The 21,558-nt window shown below is 50.1% G+C and overlaps 1 protein-coding gene across 20 annotated transcripts in view; it reads right to left on the reverse strand.

Annotated features, from left to right (window-relative positions):
• DENND1A (DENN domain containing 1A) overlaps positions 1–21,558 on the reverse strand; it is a 501,269-nt gene that overhangs the window by 56,591 nt on the left and 423,120 nt on the right. For 17 of the 20 annotated variants that reach the window (XM_054509412.2, XM_064579581.1, XM_045883119.3 and 14 more), the window contains 5 exons: positions 8,108–8,212; positions 7,654–7,741; positions 5,752–5,792; positions 2,953–3,024; positions 1,653–1,709 (listed from right to left, as the gene is read on the reverse strand). In XM_054509412.2, the coding sequence (XP_054365387.1) occupies positions 1,653–1,709; positions 2,953–3,024; positions 5,752–5,792; positions 7,654–7,741; positions 8,108–8,212 (363 nt within the window). The remainder of the gene's footprint in view (positions 1–1,652; positions 1,710–2,952; positions 3,025–5,751; positions 5,793–7,653; positions 7,742–8,107; positions 8,213–21,558) is intronic. The other 3 variants (XM_064579575.1, XM_064579580.1, XM_064579582.1) reach the window with 3 other exon arrangements.

A 21,558-nucleotide genomic window follows, 5' to 3' on the forward strand; every position in this document is an offset into this window, starting at 1 on the left:
ACTGGGGCTTAACTGGTTATTTGCAGAAATGTTACGTATCAGGAAACGGGGATTTTCGTCAGGCCCAAGGCTTCCACATACCGGGAGGGAGGCGATGGCCTGCAGAGAGCAGATCCGACCAATGAGGAGCATCTGTCCTCTGCCTGAGGAGGGACCCCTTTATTTACTTACTTCAAGGAGTATTCTAACACCAGCTGAGCCTATGATCAGGTCATCAAGGAGGGAAAATTTGGTGAGAGAAATACCCCCTCCCTGCCACTCTGTATTTTATCCAACTCAGTTCCATGCGACTGGGATAGGAGATAAAAAAGTATGGATCACACTTAACATCCAAGGAAAGAATTCCACCTCTCAGCCTCTGGCAGGGCACAACAGACCACAGGTAGGGTCTACGTGGATTTACAGGACAGGATTTTTATTTCGGGACTTGAATCTCAGCTGTTAGAAATTCACTCTCAGCTGAAACTAGGAATTTAAGTGCTTAGTCGTAACAAATTATCTTGCAATTAAAAGAAAGAAATCAATTCCTTGGACCATTTCGAGTTAACGAGAGGTCCTTTCTGACTTCATAAAATTAAAACTGCTTTCAAATTTTAAAAAACTGCTGAGATAGACGAAGGCCCTTGTTAGAGTTGCACATTTTGGGGGTGTGGGATAATGAAGTAAGTGCTCCCAAACATGTTTTGGAAAGCAAACACTTGTCTCAGGAAGGCAGCACGAAACGCTGTCATGGTAAGGGCATGGACACTGGAAATGGATGGGTCTGGAACCGGATCCGGGTTCCGTAGGCTCCAACAGCGTGACCTTGGGCAAATTCCTTTACCTCTGAATCATAGTCTAGGCTCTCTACACGTGAAATGGGAATCATACCCTCCCAGGGTTGTTCTAAGGCTTAAATGTGAAAGCTCCCAGCCTGGAACATCCTCAGTAAGTGGTTATCGAAGAGTGGTAACTGATAATGATGACATTCGTCATCACGTAAAAATGCCCTCTGATGTATTAACCTCCCTGTACAAGGCTAGAGAATCAGGCAGGGGACTCTTGGCCAGCACGGAGCCTGTAGGACTTCGTACCATTTTACTGATGGTCCAAGGAGACAAATCGGAGTCCTGCTGCCCAAGAGTCTCAAACAGGCACTGCTGGGCTCCTCTTGGTTAGGCCAGCACTGTGAGGAGAGCCCGCAGCGTCCTCCTGAAACCCACCCTTTGTGTGCCCTGTATCTGTGCGGTGGCCACGTGCATGCCCGAACCCCGGAGGTCATTCCCCTGGCGATGCTTCTTGATTTTGGTTACCAGCTGCCCCGGGGTAGAGGTCAGCTGTGGGAAGGAGAGGTGCCCAGAGGGGTAGGCTGAGCCAGTTTCTAAGAGCCCCGTGAACCCCAGGCCCGGTGGGGTGGGCAAGGGGCAGACTGATAGCGGTAACTCTGAACTTGCTTGCCTTTGTGGGCTTAAGCCAGTCTTAATGTTATTTGAAGACAGTCTCTGTCTGTGAATATTTATAACAGTGTGAAAACTCCCGGACAGCTGGTAGTGCATTTGGAAGTGTGCTAACAACACTGTATCAAACAGCCCTCTATTGATCACATCATACTTTTTTATGGCCACCCATTTCATATACGGTGCTTATACATTTTGAATGAGAACTTCAAGTACCTTTTGCTTCAAGCGGTTTTTCACCTCTTTTATTCCCATTTTTGCATGATCTTTTGCCTGCATGAAAAATTAATTTAAGTTAAGATTCCCTGTTTCCAGCAGGGACTATGCTTGATTTCAATCCGTCGCGAATCACCTTCTCTGATTACTAGAAAAAAGAAGGAAAAATGGGATCATCAAGTCGAAAACATAATGGCTACAAAAACAAATACAATGTTAAGAGGTTAAAAAAATCCCTTAAAGAGGCGACAGAGATTTTATTTTCTGCATTTTGATGGCCCTAAGTTTTTTTTCTCTCTCCCCCCTTTGGAAGGCCTTCTTCTGCTCTCCGTAATTATTTATCTCGGCAGCCTGGTGACAGCTACCAGTAAGTGTAGATGGAACGGCAGCTTTTGAGGCTGCAAAAATCTGAATATCTGTTACATTTCACTGGGGCAGGGCCTCAGGACCAATTTTCTGCCGGGGCTGACTGGCCTGAGCAGACACATCGCTGGGTTCCCCTGGTGCCGTTTCTTAAATCCCATTTCGCCACACACCCTGGCTTTTATTTTCCGTCATTTTAGACCTGTGTGGTTCTGTTGGCAGCCACCTGCCCGGTTAAAATAACTACAACTTAAGCACAGAAAGGACTAACAAAATTAAAAATGGAAATAAAACAAAACCACCCAAGTGGCTCACAGTCAAATTAGCAAGCAAGAGAAACCATGAGGAAAAAAAAATACTTGAGGCTTGTAAGAGATGGAACATCGGATCGGGAGTGGCCGTGTTCTCCTACTTTCTCTCTGCTGTGGGCACGAGTCTCACAGACAATGCAAGTCCTATAGGGCAGTGGTGAGAGAGATGATGAAGAATTTGGGACAACAGTTAGGGAGCGTGTCCCACCATGAACACTTTTTAGTAACCAGCAAAGGAGCTGCTTCATTTTGACATGATAATGGGGATCCCCGTAGGAAAGGTTTTACCAGAACGCCCGGTTGACCACGCCTCCGGGTCTCAGGGACACAAGCTCGGATCAGCCAGCATTTTAGCCACCTGGTCTACATTTTATTAAAAGCTAAAACCCGTGGCTTCCCATGTCTTGATTGCAGCAACTGTGAGCAGAAACAGTTTAACATGAAAAACATCACTGACCTGGTCACCAAATAATCAACACTAAGTAATTCTAAGAGCCGTGGAAGCTTTAGGAAACAGCACAGCAGCCCCTGAATCCTCTCTGCAGTACAGGGCCAGCTAGGTTGAAGAGTTTCATCATGCCGAGGGACAGATCTGTTCCGATCCTGAGACCAAGACCAGTACTCACAAATTTATAGACAGTCTTCATAGCCGGGTTCGCTTTCGTTTTTACAGTGTTCAGAATTGCTCCGCTTCCTTTCTGTAACAGAAACGTCAATTAGCGATGGGGACTCAAGACAGAGTGGGCCAACACCAACAAAAACCTCTCCTCTTTAAACAAGTTAAGCAACATTCCAAGAGTGTGTAATTTAATTAGACAAACAGGCCTAGATGGTAACCGGTCCCGGGCAATTAGTTATGGCTGCGGCAGAATCGCAATGGGTGGGTACTGGGAGTGGGGTGAGGACGAGGATAGTGATAACTAGCTGCAGGGGGACTCAGTGTTTTGCTTGGCACCTGTCCGCTGGCTGGAAGAAAAGCTCTTCACAGGCTCTCTGAGGCACGGTTTCCCTATAGTAATCTATGGCTTCTCAAGAAATTCTAGTTTATTTAGCTACCCTCGGTCACCTGCCTTCCTTTCCTCACCTTGGTTTTCTGTGTTGTTATTTTTAATCACTCTGGTAGGCTGCCTTCCTTAACATCGATATCTTGAGGGAAGGAAAGAACGAGTAGCCATCAGTGTGAATCATGGCTTTCGTACAAATCCAACATACCAATTTCTTGGTTCAGTTTCTTTGGAAGAACAGAGAAGAGGAGGAGGGTACGAACGGATACGAAGTGCACAGGCTCTAGACATTTTGTGAGGGCTCACTGCGGAGACACCCTGTGTTAGCCGTGGAGGGTACTGAGTCACAGGAAGGCCGGCCTTCACCCTCAAGGGCCTCCAGTCTGGGGGGCGCCCCAGCTGTAGCCGAAGGTCGGGACAGCTGCACTAGCTGTGCGCATAAGGTGTGTCCACGGTCAGAGAAGGCGTTAGAGGATGAAGAGTTCATGTGGGGTACAGGAAGCGTAAGGACATTCTAGGGCTAGAGAATTGCACATTAAAGAAGTGCAGACGCTGGGCAGCCCTGATGTGTTCCTAGCAAGTAGTCAGCGTATCACGGGAGGACTGGGGCTGAGGCCAGATGGGGCCAGCTTTTTTTTTTTTTTTAATTTTATTTATTTATTTGACAGAGAGAGACACAGCGAGAGAGGGAACACAAGCGGGGGGAGCGGCAGAGGGAGAGGGAGAAGCAGGCTTCCCGCTGAGCAGGGAGCCCGATGCGGGGCTCGATCCCAGGACCCTGGGATCATGACCTGAGCCGAAGGCAGACGCTTAACGGCTGAGCCACCCAGGTGCCCCCCTTTTTTTTTTTTTAAGATTTTATTTATTTATTTGACAGAGAGAGACAGCGAGAGAGGGAACACAAGCAGGGGGAGTGGGAGAGGGAGAAGCAGGCTTCCCGCGAAGCAGGGAGCCCGATGCGGGGTTCGATCCCAGGACCCTGGGATCATGACCTGAGCCGAAGGCAGACGCTTAACGACTGAGCCACCCAGGCGCCCCCCCCCTTTTTTTTAAAAGATTTTATTTATTTATTTGACAGAGAGAGACAGCGAGAGAGGGAACACAAGCAGGGGGAGTGGGAGAGGGAGAAGCAGGCTTCCCGCGAAGCAGGGAGCCCGATGCGGGGCTTGATCCCAGGACCCTGGGATCATGATCTGAGCCGAAGGCAGACGCTTAACGACTGAGCCACCCAGGCGCCCCCAGATGGGGCCAGCTCTTGAGGGGCCAGGATATGGAGACCATACTCCAGAGGATTTTTAATCAGATGCATCAATAATCAGATCTGTGGTAGTTTGGAAAGATAATTCTACCTGATTTGAACAAAGAGAGAGACTGGATCAAGTGGGTATATAAAAGAGTAAAATACAGTACTGTAATTACGGGGATTAACTCTTAGCACAATTTTTGGTAACAGTCCGTATTAGAAATTTTGAGCTTTAACTGAAAACATTGCAGTTTGACCTAGAAAGCATTCTATGTTGTAGGACAATATGAAATTTTTACCCACTCATTTATTCCATACAGCTTTCCAAAATTACTCAGTATCCTATTTCAATGGTCCTTTGGAGTATTAAAACTCCTTTTATCAATCAATCAACAAGTCCTTATTGCTTGTCTATGATTTGCCAAGTGCAGTGTTTGGCCATACAAGAAGAACAAAAGAGGTCTTTCACTGAGGAACTGCTTACTCTCGGCCAACTGCAGCCACTTCCAAGGGACCTGCCTTGGCAGAGGTGTGCTCGGCCCACAAGCAGGAGAGAACACTTATCACATTATGCTGGAGTTGTCTGTTCACGCGTGCAACCCCAAGAAGACAGGGAGCTCCCCCAGGGCAGGGACTGTGTCCTCCTGCTCCCCACTGTATCCCTAGTATGGCGCCCGGTCCACAGGAGGCCCTCAGGATATACACACTGATAAACCCAGGCAGAATTTGACTTCTTCAGTGGCTTCTGAAGACCTAGCACTTAGCTTCCAACACAACAAGATGCTGTTCATAACGACATTGAGGGGTGAAAAACTCCATCTTCCCAGAAGCCTTTGCCGTGGAAACTGAGCAGCAAGAGGGGCACATTTTTGGTTTTCCTATGAAAACGTCCCAGTTGCCCTGGTCTAGAAGGAGACCCCCAGAAATGCTCTAGGATAACCATATCCACTCAACATGCCTTGGCCAGCTTCCTGAGACAAGGAGGCTTCCCTGGACAGTCTCATCGTACAAGCCTCCCCCTGGCACTAGATGGCCTGGCTTTACAAGCAGAAGCATCTTCAGCTGAAAGAGTGGAGGGCCCCAGGGCTGAATGACCATCTTGCGGGTGGCAGGGGAAGTGGGGGGCTGCCAGGAGGCTCCAGAGGGGCCCGGGGGGCTCTGTGGGGGTACACACTTACCCGGACTGTGGAGAGCCACTGATGGTAGAGTTTATCGCTGCCTGGGGAAAGAGGAGTCAGAGAAGTGGTTGAAGTTATGTGCTCTCAGGAGTTCCTCGAATTGCTTAGCAAGCAGGACTTGGAAAGTTCAAAATCTGGAGAAACACACTGAGGCTCGCTCCCATGCTCCACTCCCCACAGGAGGCAACAGTGACTTGCTGCCACAAGTTTTCTTTTTCACACAGAGATCCGATCCTATCAGTGCCCTGAGTACCAACTCAAATCCTCCTTCCTCGCTGCCTACTGCATAGAGGTGGGGTCAGACTCCTCAGCACGCCTGACTGTCTTCTCCACTCTTGTCTTGGTCCCACCCACCCTCGGCCTTTCCATCCTGTACGTCCATCCCCTCCACCCTCCATTCCCTCACAAACGCTGTTCCCCTGGCCGGCCACCATTCTCTACTCTCTCTGCTGAGGCTACTCAACCAATGGCTCCCATGTAATGTCCTCTGAACCCTTCCTCTGAATAGTCCACTAAAACGGGTAACTCCCACTCCAAAGTCCACATTCTCTGCAGTTCTGTGAGACACCGCAGGGCAGGCACCTCAGGGCTGCCATGTGCCCACACTGCCAGACACACGCTCAGCCCCAAGACACTGGAGTAGTGATAGGGAAAGAAAAAGGAGGCCTTGTTGGGGGACTTGTTCATTTTTTCTGGTGGGATAAGGAGGTCTTATCACTGGACAGCTTTTCTAGAAGCTCCGAATGACATGACTTCGTTGAACAACACATAAAGCCTGTCTTCTCCTCAGAACTCATACGCATCTCTGAGAGTGCTGCCTCCTTTGTGAAGCCCTCAGGTTACAGAGTGAGGATTAGTAGAGTCCTGTTCTGACTGCATAAAAGCCTATTTCTGCTCCTTTTCCTGTACTGGTTTAACCTGAATTTGTCTTTAGTCATGCATCTCTTTCTCCTACCAGTAAAAGTTCCTCCATGAGGGCAAAACCCGGTCCTCCGTTTCTTACTCTCTGGGGCTCTGGACGTGGCAGGAGCTCAGGAAATGCCCATCACTGACTCGCTGTCACTGTCCGCAGACTGGTTTTATTGGTGCTCGTGCTCTCCGTGCAGCACAGGCTGCTCAGGTCTGTGAACGGGGCTTTGCAGGGGAGATTATGCCTGACTCTCTGAATTTATGGATCACCAGTTATATCACAGAAGCTTAGTCCAGACCAGGCACATGCCCAGCAATAAGAGGGGGCCAACAGCAGGATTATTACTACTTTGCATTTGGTTCTGACTTCGCTGCCACAGACTAAGGCTTCGGGATTTGGCAAGAAGGCCAGACTGGGATTCAGGAGGCAGGGTCCACTACGAACACCTCTCTCGGCCTCAGAGGCCGCCTCTGAATCATGCGGATGACCCCTCCAGGTCTAATGGTCTTTGGAGACTGGGCACTCTGTGATGATTTTCACCTTTTAAAGAAACACTCGTTTAGCAGTGATCCTGTGCCCGCATCTGTCCTCACGGACTCCGAGTCAATCTCCACAGGACTCCCGTGAGGCGGGCACCATTCTCCCCAGTGCACAGACGGGGGCACGTCAGCTGAAGAGCTGCCACGACCTGACCAAACCCTCATGGCTTCCCTGGAGGCAGGGCCCTGACATGAAGCCAGCTCTCCCAACTCAGCGCCTCGAGTGCTTTGTGCCACAGAGTGCTGGCCGCTACGTTTCACTAGACTCTGGCTGCCCAGGGCAAGCGACTGACCCCAGGACAGAGGATCTCAGACATTTTAAGGCCGAGGGTGAAGTGAGTCTCTCCCCAACCCCCACTGAAGGAAAAAGAAGCCACTGCCACTCCCTGCCATGCACACCCTAGTCCCGCATAGCAGCCCACGGCACACAAGGGAAAAGGAACTGCTTCTCACCAGCATACTCGCCCATGCTGATCTCCTCTTCAAAAACGTCACTGAAACCTTCGCCAGAATTGAGAAGGTCCAGTCTACCATCTATAAACTATATAAAGAAAGAACAAAAGCATAACAGCTTAGGCAAAGAAACAGCGGGGGAAACCATTCAGCTGGGCACCTCAGTGCACGGCCAAAGAACCACCACCTTCCCAAGACAGGAAAGGGCCTTTGGAAGAGTGAGTTAAAAAAACAAACAAGTTTTTAAAACACTGGCTCTGCGTTTATGATAACCTGTGCCAGTGAATGGCCTATTTGTGGAGGGTTGGCCTGGTTACTGACCACCCTCTGCACCCATCCCCCCCCCCAGACCCTCAGCCCCCTCCGGCTGGGCCTGGGGGCTTACAGCAGGACAGCTGCCAAAATCCCCATCGGGGGTCCAGATGGGCCACCCTCCACGGGGAGGGCTGGGTACCTGTTTGAAGAGCTGAAGCTGGGTGGCATTCTGCAGGAACTGCCTCATGGCTCCCGAGCGATAGTGGGACACGAAGGCTTCTTCACAGAAGGTGATTGGCTCCTCCTGGGAAATGGAGATGGGAAAGGAGGGTTGGAGGAGCAGGTGAGGGCGGCGGTCAGTTCTTAAACTCGGTTAGATGGCACTTCTACAGCTAATTTATTTAATCCTCACTTACTTGGTGAAGTGGCTACTGTCATTGAAGGAGTCCTGTTCTATGGAAGAGGAGGCAGTTTCAGAGAGCAAAAGTCATCCCCCAAAGTCCCAGAGCTGGGGGGCGCCTGGGTGGCTCCGTCGGTTAAGCCTCTGCCTGCGGCTCAGGTCGTGATCCCAGGGTCCTGGGATCGAGCCCCGCATCGGGCTCCCTGCTCTGCTGGAAGCCTACTTCTCCCTCTCCCACTCCCCCTGCTTGTGTTCCTGCTCTCGCTATCTCTCTGTCAAATAAATAAATAAATAAAATCTTAAAAAAAAAAAAAAAAAAGTCCCAGAGCTGGTAGGAGGCCGAGATTCCGAACCTACCCATGGCCCTTTGCGCAGGAGCCAGTCATATCCCAACAGCAAGTTAGTGGGATGTGCCCTCCAATGTGGTAGCTTCCAGACTTTTCTTTTCACTTTGAAGAGAATCCAAGTAGCACCTTATGCAGAAGGAGCCCTGCTACATAAAACTGCCCAGCTGCTCTTTGGGAAGTGGGGGGGTGCGGCGGTGTTGCGGGGGCAGGGGTGGTGGCTGGGCTGTCTCCTCCCCCACCCTAGCACCTTTGCAATCCCCAAGGCACCGGCCGTGGAACACAGTTTGAAAACCATTTACACAGTGATCTCGATCAATAGCAAATTATCATTTTAAAGTAATTATTTATATTAAAAAGCAGGGCTAATCAAAAATAAGATATACCATCCAGTCAACTATGTGCTTACGCCGTTTGATGAGCAGGCATGCTTTTACCAAACTATGTTTTATGAGTGAAGAAAACAACAGCCTAAGCTGAAGACACATCCCATCCTTGTAGTCAACACCTCGATCCTTCTTTGAAGGGATGTGGAGTGCTCATCTCCTCAGACAAGTCTTTAATTTCGGTGGTATATCCTCAATTCTGAAAGATCAGACTTTTACACCTTGAACTGAATTAAAGGTACCCCTCCCTTCACAGACTTGGTGACAAACACAGAGATGTTTGAAGCTGTACTTTTATCCTGTTTTAATGAGTTACGTGAGTGTTAAATTTAGTCTGGCTGCTGTGAATTCCAAGGGTTCCTCTTGCTTAAATCTGGCCAATATTAGCTCAGCAATGGGGCAAACATTCCACAAAAGGTGCAAGGATGACCCCAAAAATTAGGGTGGGGGAGGGCTTGTTTTTATACAGGTAAGCCCCACCTAATTTTACAAAGGATCTGAGGCAGCCTACACAAGCACCCAAAAGAAAGAAAAAAAAAATCAGAGCCGAAGAATACGTAAATATATAAAATGTGTTTACTTGGGAAAAGAGTATCTGGATATGCAGATCCTATATGTTTTCTAAAACAAAGTCTCAAAATTAGCTCTGAGCTTCCTGGCTTCGAAAGCAAGAAGGGAAACATGCAAACTTTACATTGTCTGGGAGGACAAAAAGCAGCACTGGTTCCTCAGGAAAAAGAACTTTTCGTGACATTGACTATTTTGGCACGGCTTTACATCTTTCTTGCTGAACAGGGAGATGGGCTAGTAATTAACTAAAGCCCGCCGAGCATCCCATCCCTGTGGCCTGTAAGTTCTGCTTCCATACTGGGAAGCACAGCAGGGCAATTTTGTCCCTCTCCAGGCCATCTCATCCATGAGTGGTGTCACCCATACAAGGATGACCTGTGATAAAATTGGTGCTCAGGCCTCCTTCGCTCCAAAACCGTATGTCTCAACGCCCACCTGGATGGCCCATTAGCACCTCAAACTCAAATGGCCCAAACTCCCAATTATTAGCCCACCTGGACTGTACCCCACATCTGTTTCTTTCTTAAGCTGGCATTATCATAGCTCCCCATGGACCTATCACACTGCCCAAGTCCTCCTTGCTTTGCCAGTGAAAGGAATCAGGGTTGTCCCTGCTCACCATCCCACTGCCCGCCATGGTGGAGATTTAATTCTATGTCCCTTCCAGTTGCCTCCCTCCATCTACTCCAATTCTTCGAGATTTCTAAAATGCACATTGGATCATGCTACTCTCCTACCCAGGAACTTTGACTGCAGAGGCATTATGCTGGGTGGTTATTCGATGAATGTTCAGTTCTTCCACTAGACTATAAGCTTCATGTGGGCATGAATGGCACCTGTTTCATTCAGCACCGTACACCTAGCAGGGTGTGACACGTACACAGGGCCCTGTTGGAGAAGAGAGGAAAAGTCCTAGCTCCCTACCTGGGCAAACAAACCCTTCCTAAGCTGAGCCCAGCTTTCTTTTCCAGGGTCCTTTTGTGTCCCTTTTCCTCTGCTCCCCCAGGTACCTTCTGCTCCAAAGGCATCTCCTGATCATATGCCATGTCCTTTCCCACTTGCTTCCCTGCTTTTTCCAGTTCTGTTCCTTGTACCTGACTATCCTCATTTTCCTTCTTTCTTTTTTTCTTTCTTTCAAGATTTTATGTATTTGAGAGAGAGCGCGTGCGCGTGAGCACACAAGCAGGGGGGAGGGGCAGATTGAGGGGGAAAGAGAGAATCTCAAGCAGAGCCCCTTCTGAGCGTAGAGCCCAATGCGGGACTTGATCCCAGGACCTCGAGATCATGACGTGAGCCAAAGGCAGACACTTAACCGACTGAGCCACCCAGTTGCCCCTAGACTATCCTCTTAAACACAGGCCTCTGTGTGGTAGTCACTCATTCTTGCTCAGGGCTCCCACTCTCCCTGGTGTACCCCTGGGTGCTGAGTAATCTTCACTGGTGTCCCCTGTGAGCAGGAGCTCAAGAGGGCAGAGGCCCTGCCAGACTCCCCGCTACACTGCCCAGGGACAGTGCAGAGCCCACCGCCCAGTTAGAAGCTCAGGGATACTGGCTAAAGAACCACAGGATGAGCTTGACCCTGGTTCCTGCCACAGGAGCCCAGTGGTCTCGCTGTAGCTGAGATACCACTTGACCGGACAGTAAAGAGGTCTCCGAGCACGATGCCAGGTGAGTGACATTTGTGTCCAGGGAGTTTAGAGCTCCTTGGAGGAAACGCTCTTGGAGTTGTTAGCATTCACTCCTAGAGCTGTGGCCCAGCACTGCCAGGAAGTAGTCTGCTGAGGGACCAATAAATTCGAGAGAGCTTGCAACCAGATTTGTACGTAAGGGTAGCCTGAGGCAGGATTTAGCTGTAGGAGAGCAGAAAGAATCTCAGCTTTGGGGAAACATGGACATTTTGGGCCCGTTGTCTACTTACTGGAGGTGACATCCCCCTGGGTCAGATGTCTGGGCCATAAAAACGGACAAAAGGACATGGGCACGGAATGGAAAGATGAAGGGAGAACGTGACGATGGGGGCTTTTTCTGCAAACAAGCTTCAAGAACAACATCAGCAGTGTTGGTCAGACGTGGGAATGAAGACTACCATGGAGTGTAGCCCTACTGAAGTGGGGTGGGTGGCCAAGTGTCCCCAGGAGACAGGAGAGGAAAAGGCTAACCCGCCTGGGGCAGCAGGTCAGAGATCGTGAGAGGAAGTGGGTACATTTCAGCAGAGTCTAATGGGGAGAATAGGAGTTAGGTAAGCAAATCCTACAGGTTCAGGGCAACTGTTTTATCCTAATCCTGGTGAAACACAGGGACATTGCCACCCATTGTCATGTATGAAGGTCTGACTGGCCACAGGCTAGGAGGGCTCCTTCCCCTGAAGCCCCAGCCCAGAGCTTCTCTTGAGGCCTCAGTTCTGTTTGTCCTTGAACACCTGCAAGAGGACAGGTGAGTTCTTGCAGGTGGGAACCCTTCAGGTTCTCCTGGTAGATGGATACTCAAAGCACCACAGTGCCTCAGAGAAGAACACTCCGGGGAGTAAGCAAGTCACTGTGAAGGCTCTTTCTGCCACAGGACCATCCATATCAAAGATGCTGAACCATTTGCCCCAGCTACTCTGTTCCCAATCCTGTAGTCGAAATGGCCCACTCCACTCTCTGCAGCCGAGAGGAGCAAGGCAAAGTGTATCCCTAAGCCCTCCGTTGTTAAGAACGGCTGATTTAGTTCTCCTGTTATGCTGATTAAATCTTTTGTCTTCTTAGGCGACACTCAGCAATGGGACTACTGGCTGACAGCTCCATGAACGCAGGCAAGTCAGGCCGTGAGCATTCAAGCTTAGATCACATTAGTAGAGTTTTCCATCTATGACCCGGAGGACAGTTAAACACAGCTGCTTAACCCTATCAAGGATTTTGTTACAAACAGAGAAGTTTTACTCTCGGATTATCTTCTTGACATATGGAATCAATTGAAAATTCCAGTGCTAATGAATCCATCTTTGTTAACAGGTAAAGTTGGTGATTCCAAACGTTTTTGATACTTCCAGAAATAAATGGCTTTTATCCACAGCACTGTGGGTACTGGCATAAAAATAAAATCTCCTCTCAGAGTCTTCTGAGGGGACAACTTTGCTTGTTTTGCTGATCCATACTTATAGTACTAAACTCTTATTTTCCTTCACAAATTTACCAAAATTTTATGTGCACATTTATTCTGCGATTCTAAGAAAAAAAAAAAAAAGGTGTTCATTCTTTTTGGCCCTTGCTTCAAATTTTAAAAACAATAGTTTTGGAAGCTTCATCCATTCACACATTTTAAAAACACCTAGTATGTGCCAGGGCGCCTGGGTGGCTCAGTTGGTTAAGCGACTGCCTTTGGCTCAGGTCATGATCCTGGAGTCCCGGGATCGAGTCCCATGTCGGGCTCCCTGCTCGGTGGGGAGTCTGCTTCTCCCTCTGACTCTTTTCCCTCTCATGCTCTCTCTCACTCTCTCTCTCTCCAATAAATAAATAAAATCTTAAAAAAAAAAAAAAAACAACAGGGGCGCCTGAGTGGCTCAGTCATTAAGCGTCTGCCTTCGGCTCAGGTCGTGATCCCGGGGTCCTGGGATCGAGCCCCGCATCGGGCTCCCTGCTCCGCGGGAAGCCTGCTTCTCCCTCTCTCACTTCCTCTGCTTATGTTCCCTCTCTCACTGTGTCTCTCTCTGTCAAATAAATAAATAAATTAATAAATCTTTAAAAAAACAAAACAAAACAACAAAACAAAAACAAACAAACACCTAGTATGTGCCAGACTCTGGGTCAGAGGAATACAAAGATGAATAAAATGCAGCTCCTATAAGTAATACGATTGAGGGTGGGAAGTAGACCAAGGTACAGATACAAGAATGGCAGCATGTTATGTTTACAGCAGCATTCCTCACAGGGGCCAAAAGATGGGCGCAATCCAAGCATCTACAGATGAATGGATAAACAAAATACACATACAATGAAATATTATTCAGCTTTCAAAGGGAGAGAATTTCTGGCACATGCTACAACATGGATGAACCTTGAAGACATCATGTTAAGTGACAAGCCAGTAACAAAAGGACAAATGCTGCCTGATTCCACTTGTATCTAGAGGAGTCAACTTCTTAGGGATAGAAAGCAGAATGGTGGTTGCCGGGGGCTGGATGGGGAGGGAGGGGGAGTTGTTTAGTGGGTAGAGACTTCCCATTTTGCGAGATGAAAAAAGTTCTAGAAACAGGTGGTGGTGATGGTTGTACAACAATGTGAATGTACTTAACACCACTGAACTGTATGTACACTTAAAAATGGCTACAGGGGTAAATTTGATGTTATGTGTATTTTACTATAATTAAAAAAAATTTTTTTAATTAAAAAAAATGACAGAATGTTTGTAACTGTGGAAGCTGGGCAATGGGTACGTGGGAGTTCATTTACTTTGTATAAATTTGAAATTTTCCATAATAGAAAGTCTAAAAGAAAAGCTCCTATTATCAAGGAATCCTGTCTAGTTCAGGGAACAAAAACCACAGTAGAGTGTGAAAACTGGCGCACCGGGGGGCTGGTTATTTTTATTTTTAAATGTTTTCTAGGGTAAAGTCACCTTTAAAAAAACCCTTAAAGTTTAAAAAAAAAATGGATTCAGTTAAGGTAACACAACATGGTGGAGAGAGAACATGTCTTGAAGTCAGAAAGACCTGGTCTTGAACTGTCACTCTGACCACACCAGCCGTGTGATCCCCGGTGACTTGTCATTCCTCACCTATGACACTTACTCAAGGCCAGTCCATCTCACAGTGTTGTTTGAGATTATGGCAAAATACAGTAAGTAGATTTTTTTTTACAAATAACCATTTTCTTGAGGGCCGAGATTGGGTTTTTCCAGGGCAGGCAACATAATTTGTGGGACACAGGGCAAAATGGACACGCGGGAAAAAGAAGTGCTGTTAAATCTTTAAGTGCCACACTAAAATACAAAGCTTTTTCTTTCTTTCATGGTTTCTTTCTAGGCCCATAATGGTGCTTTTCAATTTTACTATTTAATGTCATTCTACATAAAGAAAAAATAAAAATTTAAATTATTAGCATGAATCTTATTGCTCAACTTTATACCGTGCAATGCCAGTTTTAAATGCTAACATATGTGGACTCGTATTTCGTAACTCACAAACTCATTTGTGTTTTGTTCTTATCAGACAGTGGAAATGCTGCACAAAACTCAACTGTTTTTATTTCAGTTCTTGATATACACACATTCTACTAACACTCTCTCCTTTGGCTTACTGATGAGAAAGGAAAAGGAACTGAGTTCTCCATCTTTTCCTCCCCTTCTAGGTCATCATTTTCACGAGGAGTAGTAGTAGGCTAATACGAGCAAGGAGCGTAAACGAGAAATGTGATCATTTGCGGTTCTTAGAACAGCACTGCCTTCTGCCGGCACCAAAGCGAGGTCCAGTTCTAACACAGAGTGGCCTGTTGGGGCTGTTGGTGCCCCACTGCCTCAGCTGTGGACCTTACAGCTTTACCTCCTAAGCGCTCTGAGTCTCGCTGAGCCCCCTGCACCGTGGGTCCACTGCAACTCTGTGCAAGGGGCACCGAGAAGTCCTATGGGGCTGGGATGGCAAGACTCGGGGGAGGACGTTGGTGCAGACCTCCTCTGCTCACGCACATGCCCGCTGTCCCTTAAGACTACTTTTACACACAAGTTTCAAGGTGAAATTATTAGGAATTTCAAGATGGTGGCAGTGGAGTGTTGAAGCGGGCACAGGCCCTTCTGAGCCTGGCACCCGGTGACTACACAGGTCTCACCCTTCCCCCGTCCCCTCTCCCTTTGCAGGGTAGTCAGTGCGGCTCTGGCGGTTGACTCTGCCATCTGACTCAGTAGCACAGAATAGCTTCAAGCAAGGTTGCGGGTCCAGGTAAGTGGGGTGTCTAAACTCCTGAGCAGGACACTCAAGGCCATTTGTGACCTTCCCCAGCCAAATTTTCTTGCTACGACAGCCTGTCTACCTCATCCGCACACTCATTTCCTGCTCCACAGACTCTGGACTGTCCACAGCCAATCTCTCCCCGGATACGCTCCCCTCTGGCTTCTTTCTTCACATTACCTCCTTTGAGCACCTCACCTGACGCCTTCAGGTGACGAGAAGCCTGCAGTCCCACCTTGACGTCTCCACACCACCACCACCTGTGCCCAGCCAGCGCCCCTAGCCCACTACAGGAAGAGGCAGGTGGGGGAGTGCAGCACAGAGCTGGGTTCCAGTCCCAGCTCTGCCCCGCTGTGCAGATGACAGCACCTCTCAGATCCTCATTCTCCACCTGCCTCAGGGGACTGCAGGGGGTTACACTGGGAAGGACTGCTGGTGTGGTCAGCAGTGCTCAACCCTCCACGCATCAGAATCACCAGGGGGGGCTTTTCAAATCCCCAAAACTCCCCAGGACTCCAGTGTACCCAAGGCTGATAATCACTGGTGTAGGTACAAGAGACCAGCACAGCACCTAGACCAATCGACATTCATTTTTTTAAATTTAAGAATGAAGAGAGTTGGAAAATCTGGCCCCATTTATCACCAGCAGTCCCAACCTGGTTGCATTTTGTTTAAATACTTCCAAATTCCTAATAAAATACCCAAGTCACCGGCTAAAGTGCAGCGCAGCCAGGAACCCTGTTCTGAAGTCCGAAGGGGGCTTCTCTAGCCCCTGCCGAGTAGCTAATTCTGCCCCACAGGCCACGTGGAAGCCCCCTGCCCGGGGACCAGGGCACCATTCCCAGCTGCGACAGCTGCCAAGGAAGCAGGGCAAGCTCCCAGCCAACACAGAAAAGGCTCAGCACCGTGTCTGGCATGGAGAACGCAAATCCTCACTGGAGGCGGGGGGAGGGGGGGTGGGGGCAGCGGGGTTAGATTACAGTAATTTCAGGTTAGCCACAGCGGGCCGGAGGTGAGAGAGAAGGGAACCAGTGACCAGTGTCAGCTGAGCGCTTGCTGTGGCCCAGCCTGACCCTTCCCCTCACTGAATCCTCACCAGAGCTCAGAAACCTTCATAAGTGACTCCCAATTTGGCAGATGGGGAAGGGATGTCCGTGCAGGTCAAGTGTATCTGCCTAAGGGAAGGGATGTCCGTGCAGGTCAAGTGTATCTGCCTAAGGTCCCAGAGCTGCAGGGTCCGAAAGACTCCCAGGTCCACACACATTCTCTCCTCACCAAGGCGGACCTGGGACGGGGGTGGGGGAGGGGTGCGCACGGCCACAGGCGGACGGCCCCAGCCGGGCTGGCCCGAGTCGGCTTTCTGAACATTTGTGCAGTGGCCCAGGCACGCCGGGGGCAGCCTCCCAGCCTGGGCCCCCGTCGCCGTAACAAGCCCTAACCGAAGAATCAATGTGTCATCGGGAAGCCGGCTCACCGTTCGGATGATTTAAGTTAGGGGGAAGGTGGGTGTCCAACGAGAGCTACTGTGATAATTTGCAGGGGCCGGGGCTGCCGGGAAGACAGTATCTGCCCGTTGTGGCCAGCCGCTCCAGTATTGACAGAAGCCCCCACACACACTCGCTAGATTACAGTGAAGACATTCAAATCACAGGCACGGCGGCCCACGCCTGGCTCCTCTGTGCCAGCAGCCCCGTCCTTCTGCATTAACCGAGACAAACAGGGAGAAGTCAGGAAATTCTGATTAGCGCAGGAACGGCAGATGAGCGGGGAGGCCTGTGGAAGCTGAGGAGACACAATGAGGAGGGTCTCATGCATACCAGCTTAAGATTTTCCTCCCATAAGAAATGCAGATGCAAATTGCCTCTACCAGGAAAGCAGGGGCGGCGATAAAACCAGCTCCCGCTTACTGAGCCCTGGCCCCATGCTGGGTGGTTTTACGTGCATTCTCTCTCTTACTCTTCCCCGCCACCCTGTGAGGTAGGTGGTGTCATGATCCCCATTTTACCGATAAGGATACTGAGGCTCAGAAAGGCGAAGCCTGGTCCTGGGCTCACGCAACCCATGATGGTATTCGACCTGTCAGCTGCCCAGGGCTGCCCCAGCAGGTCACAGGGATGGATTAGAAGGCAGTGATGAGGAGCGGAGACTCGGGAGAAGCAAGTGTGTTCTGGCTCCCACTATGTGCTTACAGAAGCCATCTCAGTACTTGGGAGCCTCCGTCGGCTTCCCAGTACCAATAATACCTACCGCGTGCTCTAACTGCCCAGTCCCAGGATGTCGGCAGCTCCAAGCAACAGCGCCTGGCTGGAAGCGAGAGAAAGCTGGTGACCACCCCCATGCTGCAGGACAGTGACAGCTCCCCTCCCTGGTACGGAAACCAGACGGGACATGCCCAGATCTCAACGTCAAACTCCTGCTGGCTCCGCCACCTTGGCCACACCAAGTGTTTGCCTTCACCGAGAGCCAGATTCTGGGTTTAACACAACGACTGTTGCATCCCTAAGTCCCAAGAAAGGAGGTCCTAAACGGATTCAAGAAGAGGGTTTCAGTTTCCTGAGAGTGAGAGGAAGATAGTTTCAGGGAGCGTGCTGCAGAGAAGGTGGCTTGGAGGGCCTGGTGGGCCCTTGGGAGAGAAGTCAATGAGCCTGCAAGTGACCAGAAGGTAAACCAACGTTGGCTGTAGCCACAGGAATACAAGGGCTCATGGGTCAAAAGGCTAAAGGACATGGAGAGAAAACCGAAGAAGCACAAATCAGTCTGTAGGAAGGAAAAATCCCAATCCTCTGACTGAATTCAGCACTGCCTGCCAGCCTTGGTGACACGGCCCTCAGGGTGGTCCTCTGGAGCACTGTCCGCATGCACACTGAGTCATCGGGTTCCCTCGCTGGCTCACTTGCTTATCATCACCCCTCTCCTGAATGTCACTCATTCAGGGTCCATCTCTGGTACCTGGTGGGGGCTTGCGCCCACGAGGCCTTGGAAGCAAGCTTTATAGTCATGAACAGAAGGCAGCGTTGTGAAGGGGAAAGAGCACGAGAAGAGTCAAAACACCCAACTCAGGCTTTGATTCCTTTTCCTTGTATAGGCCATGGCTTCTTCATCTGTAAAATGGGAAGGTGCTACACTGGAAGATCTTCACGGTACTTTCTAATGCTAATGTGTTGTTTCTAGACATAGAAAGGGCCTTTCTCTATGAGGTCACCCACAGCGCCTCACAGAGAAATGGGTCACGATGCACAGCTCTCGGTGCAGAGCTGGGAACAGAGGATGCACTCGAGTGAGAATGATAGCTCTGTTACTTACTGCATCTGGAATGTGGTGCATGGCCTGGACCCCGAGTCCCATTTTCTCATTCATAAAATGGGGGAGTACTTCCTCACAGGGCTGGCTGGGATCAGCAAATGATTCATATAAAGTGCTAAGCTCAGGGCCTAACCTCTGGAAAGGCTAAACACTTACCAGTCTTCTGCCCCAAATAACGACAGTTCTCTGCCCAAAGCATGCTTTCAGTGATTTACTTCAAGCAGCCCTGTTTCAGAGCATGTGACATGCACTACCCGCCCTGGACACATCTGGGGTCACTCGAGTCAAGACCATGACTCAGAGCAAGGGAGGAAAGGGACTACCACCAAAGCTGCCTTCTGCCATGAACCGGGCACAGCAGACACACGCTAACTGTGGTTGAGGGATGGACCTGCATAATAACCCTATTAGGAGAGGCTCTTATATCCTCATCTTACAGAGAGAGGGGACGTGACTTGCCCAAGGCCAAGAGCTGGGAAGAGCCACAGCTGTACCTGAAGTCAATTCTGTCTGACCCCAAAGCCCAGGCACTCTCTTCCCACAACACCCCAAGGCACTCTGAGCATGCTCAGTTGCCCAAACACATTTTTTTTTTCCTCCGGGTTTCTGGGGATTTCAAGATACAGATGATTTCCCACAAAAACTGTCCTTTTCCACATACCACAGCCCCAGTCAAAGGAGTCCGGAGTCTCTAGGTGGGGATTATGTATCGCCTGGGGACTCAAAAGAGGCTCAGTGCAGCCCAGAGCTCCATGAATGGGGACGCAAATGGGCCTCTGTGAGCCTCAGTTTCCTCATCTGTAAATTGGGGATGTTACGTACTTCATATTGAAGAGGTCTGAAATGATACAGGATTTGTCAAGGTGCTAATACTGAGTAGCATACAGAGGGGCTCAATGGAGGTTTAAAGTCCTCTAACAGCTCTTTCAGATACCCTTTGAGAGCTGGGTGTTGCATTTTGTGTGGGACCTTCTATACCTTTCACTCAACGAGAACCTGTGACTGGGGTGTTGGGAGAGCACCGCCAGGTGACTTTGTTGGGGTGGGTGGGGCCCAAGAAAGGCCGCAAGAGGGAAGAGGTGCTATAAAAACCGAGGCTGAGCAGGGACTCACTAGATGGAAAAGCAGAGGATGGCGTGAGCAGAGGAGCAGGGCTCTGACAAGGCCCCACTGACACTGTGAGGTGAGGAGCTGGTGTCCCTCGGGCCCCAGGGGCACGTCACGGGTGGGCTAAGTGAGATGCTGATGCTCTCCTTCTTTACTCGGGGGCACGTTCCCTGGGAGCCAGAACTCTGAGAAGCGGTGGACGCTGGGCCCTGGAACACACGATTGCTCAGCACGTGCTGGAGCTTGCTCTGGACAGCCCACCCCAGCCCTGAGCGGAGCCTCCTGGGTCCAAGGAGCAGACTTCATCCACAGGAACAACTACCGAAAGGGCTTCATTTACTCAGCCTCACCCTTGGAAACCTCCCCCCCCCACAGGCCAGGATCCTCCAACAGCCACCATATTACTCCCCTTCCCCAGCTCCCAGTGCCTGCAGATTCAAGTGGAGAGAGGAGTTGGAGAGAAGCCCTCCAAGGTGTGACCCTGAGCGTCTTGCCAACAACTCCCTGCGTCCCCATGACACGGAGCCAGTCACAGTTCTCCAGACTGGTCCGCAGGCTCCTGCTTTTGCAGGTGCTGTACCCTCTGCCAGCAGGTCCTCCCACTCCTGCTTTCTCAGGCTGCAGAAGCCCCCCCGTCAGCCTTCAAGGATTAACGTGGGGACAGCTGCCCTGGAAGGCTCCCCCATGCCTCCTTCCTGCCTTGGGTCGGGTTAGGTGTCCCTGCTCTGGTCCCACAGCTCCTATGCTCACCTCCACCATAGCACTTGCTGCCATTTCTGCACTGCCCAGCTGCCCTTGGGTTCCCTTGCTGGAGGGTGTGGGCAGCGTCTTATTTATCTTTGCATCTCCAGTTCCTAGCACGGGACCTAGGTCAGCGCAGACACCCCCATGCTTGCTGAATGAATTATTCACTGCAGACAAGGCAACAGGAACATTTCTGAGAAAGAGGCCAACACGGTGGAGAGCGAGACAGACTAAGGATGTGAAGAGGAGGGTGAGCGGGAGGGAGGAAGGAGAACGGGAGAAGGTGGTATGTGTGCTAGGAGGGGCCGAGGAGGGAGGCGGGAGGCTGGGAACGCCGTCTAATTAGACCACATGTACAGAGCAGAATCCGGCTCAAAGCGCAGCAGTTTACACCGCTCCTGGAGTTGTCGTGGAGACAACCACATGACCAGCCTGGAGCCGAGACTCGGGGGCAGCAATCCAGATGCACTCCTAACATATTCTGACAGAGAGCAGATGGGCAGCTATTTGCAGGGCCAAAAAATGCCAACTCCGCTCCCCTCCAGACCTGCGTGCCCTCACTGATCATTTTCATCTTGTAAAGTCATTCTTATCTGCCCTGGAACCACCAGTTCCACCCATGTAGGAATCAGTGTGAAAGCTGCTATTTTTGTAACTCCCTGACTATCACAACTTCCAGCCTGCTCCTGCGGGTGAGGAAATGTCACCACCTTTAATGAAGGGGTCCTTGCCCAAGGACTGCTGCAGCCCTCCCCCCCCCCAAAAAACAATCTCTTTCTCGGTGGATAGTGTTTAAATTCCTCACTTTTGGGCCCTACTGAACAGACCCCGGACTGGGAGCAGCGCTGTGTGCATGTAGGGAAAATACGGGCTCTG

This window comes from Mirounga angustirostris, unplaced genomic scaffold (genome assembly GCF_029215605.1).
Source record: "Mirounga angustirostris isolate CCGP_5_RB_7025 unplaced genomic scaffold, mMirAng1.0.hap1 SCAF_15, whole genome shotgun sequence".
NCBI classification, from domain to species: domain Eukaryota; kingdom Metazoa; phylum Chordata; class Mammalia; order Carnivora; family Phocidae; genus Mirounga; species Mirounga angustirostris.